Raw genomic sequence first — 4,711 nt, 5'->3', positions numbered from 1 at the left:
TCAAGTGGCCGCTAAATAAATTAAGGTTAGTTTTGCTTGGGCCTTGGCATAATCTCTAACGTCCAAATTAATAAGATGCATAAAATCAATGGTCACATTTGACTTTGAGTCAAACATCCAACAATGAATCGTTGCCGTAGGATGGCCGAAATAAATGGCCTTAATTGACCCATAGACAGACATCCTTCTTCCTTATAATATAGATTCAGAAGTCAAAAGAACATTTAACTTCCAATTATAACCAATTTAGGGTTCAGTAAGAAACAACGTTCTATAATCGATAGAAAACCTATAAATTTATCACTCGAATATGGCCAATGTTCTTGAGGAACGGAGAACACGACCATATTCAGGAGTTAAAAAAATGATTAAACTACCGATTCTGGGTAATAACCGAAAACCCTAAAAATAAAAATCAAGGATTCGTCGAATTGAAGCAATAGGAACCAAAAAGATGGTAGAATCTTACCTAATTTGGGTCACCTGAAGTTGTTTGAGAGTTTGGCTATCAGAACCACCTACATCAGAGACTTCATCTTCTTCGTGTTCTTCGCTTTCTCCGTCATTTTCAGAGACAATTTTTTTGAACTTTGATTTTTCTCCAATTTTGGGATCAATACCACGATATACGTTTTTCACTCCAGCTCTATGGGGTTTATTATTATTAGTCATCTTATAGAGAATAATTGACGATGATTTGATTCGACGATTAACGATGTATTGAAGTGGAGTTGAACGAGAAAAAGAAAATTCCTCTTTGCAATCGGAGGAGAAGAGGAGAAGAAGAGTTGAATCGAAAGGAAACGAAATTATGTTTTGGTTAGTTTTATTAGTCAAAGGGTATGTAGGTAATCTACAATCGGTAGTTTATTTACCATCTCATTATCTACCGAATGTGGTAGTAGCCCCCAATTCATTTTTTCAAAACTAATGAAATTAAAATTTCTCTATTTTCACAATCGATAGTTTCGTGATGTTCATTTTCTATCGACTGTGATAGTATCCCCAAATACAAATTTAGCAAAATTATAAAAATTCGAGTTTCTCTACTTTAACAATTGGTAGTTTTGTGATGTTTATTATTTACCGATTGTGATAATAATAGTCGGTTGCTAAAACCAATTTTTTTAACTACCAATTGTAAAAGGGCAGTTAGGTATTCTTCTAACCACTAGGACATCCCATAACCACATCCCACAGATGGGAGTAAAAAAATCTCCCCTCGAGCGAGCCGGTTTGAGTCGGTATATGATCTCCGTGTTGACTCAACCGAAGTACTCGAGACATGTGGTGTTATAGCCTTATATATAGGGTTTATAAGTGTCTCATTACTTCTCACTTACAGGAAAGAAAGAAAAAATGGCTTCGTTCTGTAGATCAGCTGCGAGGTCAGGGATGAGATCCATGGCTGCGTTACGGAACCAAAACCTAAATTCAAAACCTTTCTCTTCTCCGTTCCCTCTTCCAACAACAAGCTCTCTTCCTCACACTTCTAGGTAAAACCTCTACTTTTTATAATCAATTTTGCTTCCAGAAATTCTTAGGCATGTTTGTTCATTCCTTTTTTGTTTTTCTTCAGATTTGCAGTGGCCCTGGCAAGTGTGGAATCAATGATGCCTCTTCACAGTGCAATTGCTAATTCTCGTCTCAAATCAAGTATTGCTGTTGACTCTAGTTGCTGGAGTTGGATGTCCCAAGGTACTCCCACCTATCTTTATCTTCCTCTGTAATTTTATTTGGATTTTAAATGATGCCAATTAGTAAGGATAACTAAACAAATGGAAATCATGAGATGAAGAAAATAAACTTTCAGATTTTTCCCAAGTTTTGCATTTACTTGCCTAGATTATGTGAGAACAGTGGAAAAATCGTTGCTGGATTTCTCACTTTGGTTGTTGAAATGAGTTTGTGATACTGCTTGTTATGTATTAGAATTTAGAATGTGCAATCATATTAGTCTCTGACCTATGTTTCTACTGAATCGTATAGGGCTTTCATTACCATTGTGACGAAGGGACCCATGGTGCGTTAAAAGTAAAACAAGGCTACATTGTACGCACTGAATGGAAATTCAATGATTGTTGTGGATGCAGTCTTCATAATACTCTTTTATGCCATTACTGTTCTTGTTCCAAGTTCAGAATTCTATCATTTGTTCTAAACTACGATGACTTGATATTTGTTTGTCGCTAAATACTAAGGTCATGGTAGTGTTTGTAGGTCATTGTGGTATAGAGTCTTAGCTGGGGATAATCTTGTTAAATGAGCTGTTAGTGGTGACTGATGAGGTACAGACATTTGAAATGATCTAATGATAATGTGTCTTGGATTATCTCGATTCAGTGTCACCCGGCTTAGAAAGGATGGGTATTAGCCTATTAGGAGATGTGGATGCTGCTAAGTGCAGCTTCTGAAACTATGTATCATGTTTTGCCCAATGTTCCCTGTTCTTTATGCAGTCTGTTCAATGGCTTACATGCCAAATAGAGCTCCAGTAGGTTTGTGAATATGTTTAGGTAATCCATGGCCAAATGATAGGATATCTGACTATACTCTATGTAAGTGTATGAAAGAAGGATACCATGTCATTTAACTGTTATTTTCTTAGGGATTTGCGTTGTAGTCTTTCCCAACTGTGTTCTTAGGATTAGCCCGAATGTGACTCAATGTGGAAGAACCACATGAATTAGAGAGCACAAATTATCTCAAGCATCCTTGTTTACCAGCATAGCTAGAATTTCTTTTTGGTTTAGCATGATTAACCGGGCATGCTTTTAGCAAATATTAGTCTAGGCAGTGTCTTCCTGGAGGGTTACAAGTCAATATTTAACTAGTGGAGGCTTTTTCTTAACGGCACATTTATCTAGCAAACAAGTTGAACGCTGTGTTTTTTTCTTAATCCAGATCACATTCAGTTCTATTTGAAAACAGATAATGGCAATTGAATGCGTGCTTAGCTAGACTTTGTCAAATCCATTTATATTGTTTGTATTGCCTGTTACATTGTCTCATGCTTTTTTTGCTTGTTCTTTGTTATTTTCTGGGGTCATTTATCATTAGTTCACCAGATCTGTTGTAAATCGGATTAGGGTCCTGTTGGCCACAACTTTCCAGCTACTGATATTCTTCATGCTCTCCTTAGATTTTGCAGTTCCTCGGTGACAAAGTTTGAAGGCTGTCACAACTCTGAACCGAAAGCATTTGTTTGATTTGTTTTTCTGTTAGCCACAACTTGTGTACTTCTATTTGGTGTAAGTCATGCCTTGTGGTATATGGATTTTGTATCTTCTCTGCTAAGAGTATTGAGAGCATATAACTTGGAAATTTTCATTGTATTGATAATAATAAACTTGAAAGCCTGTTCCGTTATGATTAATGGTACTACTAAGCTTCCACTTGATCATCTGTACTTGACGAGAAAAGGCAAGATGTTTCCCAGGAAGCACAGCCAATTCAGACTCTGAAATAAATCCATAATATAGGCATGTTTCTTCTTAGAACAGGGCGTAAATGGAGTATATTTGTATGTTGTATGATCTTTCAACAACTAAGCCTCAGTCCCGAACACGTTGGGGTAGGCTAGAAATGCAACCCACTTTTCTTGTGTTACGGTCCCAGTAGGTGGATTGTGGATTTCCACGCTCTCCTGTTTAACATCATCTCTTAAGATATCCCCCATTGGACCATTCTTTCAAGTTTCTTTTCAGTGTATGATATTACCCTGTTCTTTATTGACTGGAGAGTAACAGCAAGCAAGAATCGACCGCACTCTTGAAGAATAATCAGCCAAAACAAAAGAGAAGAAGACGAGAGATAGCTTGTTTGGTTCTATACTGGGCTCTTCTTTTTGTTCTCCGAAATCTTGTAGCCCGGTTAAGCCCATTTATAAATCATCCATGCACGCATGGTAGAAGCACAGAGGAACCAACTTAGCATACACAGGAGTGTGGCTAGGGGTGCACATACCCTATCCATATCCGCCAATCTTACCCTACCCGTCAGTGTTTTAACCGTATCCTATCCTACCCGCTATTTGGCGGGTAGGGTAACGGATAAAGATTTTCTTAACCGCCGTTAGATGGATAGGATGACGGGTAAAGCTCGAAATTATCCTACCCGCCTATTTATCCTAGTTAGTTTTAATAATAGACTGTATGAGGTTAATTAAGCCGGTTTCGGTAGCACGTAATAGTAATCAAAAGTTTCATTGGATCATCATGACCGTTATTGGACTGAAAATGGCATTGGTTGAGCACGCAACTCGGAAGTTCCTGATCTGGATGATACTGCCATGGCATTTAGGCTTTTAAGGCTACGTGGACGCAATGTCTCTTCAGGTAAAACTATATAACACAAGATGATAAAAATCTGCGAACTATTCGATTGATTTACTAGCAGATTATGTACTTACATATATATATTATTGTTTTACACAGATGTTTTTCGGTATTTTGAGAAAAATGGCGAGTTTTCATGTTTTTATGGATAATCAAACAAAAAAAAAACGGTTATACCCGTCACCCTACCCTACCCGACCCGCCAGAGAATGGGTTGGGTAGGATCTTACCCGTTTAATGGCGGGTAGGGTGGCGGGTAAAATTTTTCTTAACCGCCAGTAAACGGATAGGGTGGCGGGTATAGACCATATCCTACCCACCCTACCCGTTGTGCAGTCCTAAGTGTGGCCTATGCTGTATCGGTTTGTGTTGTG

General features: G+C 37.9%; 1 protein-coding gene across 4 annotated transcripts; it reads left to right on the top strand.

Moving 5' to 3' along the window:
• Window positions 1-1,349: 1,349 nt before the first annotated feature.
• LOC113285977 lies at window positions 1,350-3,396 on the top strand. 4 transcript variants are annotated; one of them, XM_026534709.1, is made up of 4 exons: window positions 1,350-1,496; window positions 1,580-1,698; window positions 1,990-2,023; window positions 3,143-3,396. In XM_026534709.1, the coding sequence occupies exons 1-3, from the start codon at window positions 1,360-1,362 to the stop codon at window positions 2,007-2,009; spliced, it is 276 nt and encodes a 91-aa protein (XP_026390494.1). In that variant the 5' UTR covers window positions 1,350-1,359; the 3' UTR covers window positions 2,010-2,023; window positions 3,143-3,396. The 4 variants fall into 4 exon arrangements, with proteins under 4 accessions (XP_026390494.1, XP_026390496.1, XP_026390495.1 ...); XM_026534711.1 differs by having other exon boundaries at window positions 1,990-2,052; window positions 3,152-3,396; XM_026534710.1 differs by having other exon boundaries at window positions 1,990-2,052.
• Window positions 3,397-4,711: the final 1,315 nt, after the last annotated feature.

Source organism: Papaver somniferum, chromosome 6, assembly GCF_003573695.1.
Source record: "Papaver somniferum cultivar HN1 chromosome 6, ASM357369v1, whole genome shotgun sequence".
NCBI classification, from domain to species: domain Eukaryota; kingdom Viridiplantae; phylum Streptophyta; class Magnoliopsida; order Ranunculales; family Papaveraceae; genus Papaver; species Papaver somniferum.
Note: the sequence above shows the minus strand (reverse complement) of the source record. Positions and strands in the feature narration are given on the sequence as shown.

Bases quoted from the DNA above. Each gene is read 5' to 3' on its own strand.
- LOC113285977 (XM_026534712.1), top strand. From the start codon at position 1,360: ATGGCTTCGTTCTGTAGATCAGCTGCGAGGTCAGGGATGAGATCCATG. The intron at 1,497-1,579 runs GTAAAACCTCTA...GTTTTTCTTCAG, and splicing joins TCTCTTCCTCACACTTCTAG to ATTTGCAGTGGCCCTGGCAA. The intron at 1,699-3,142 runs GTACTCCCACCT...TGCTCTCCTTAG, and splicing joins CTGGAGTTGGATGTCCCAAG to ATTTTGCAGTTCCTCGGTGA.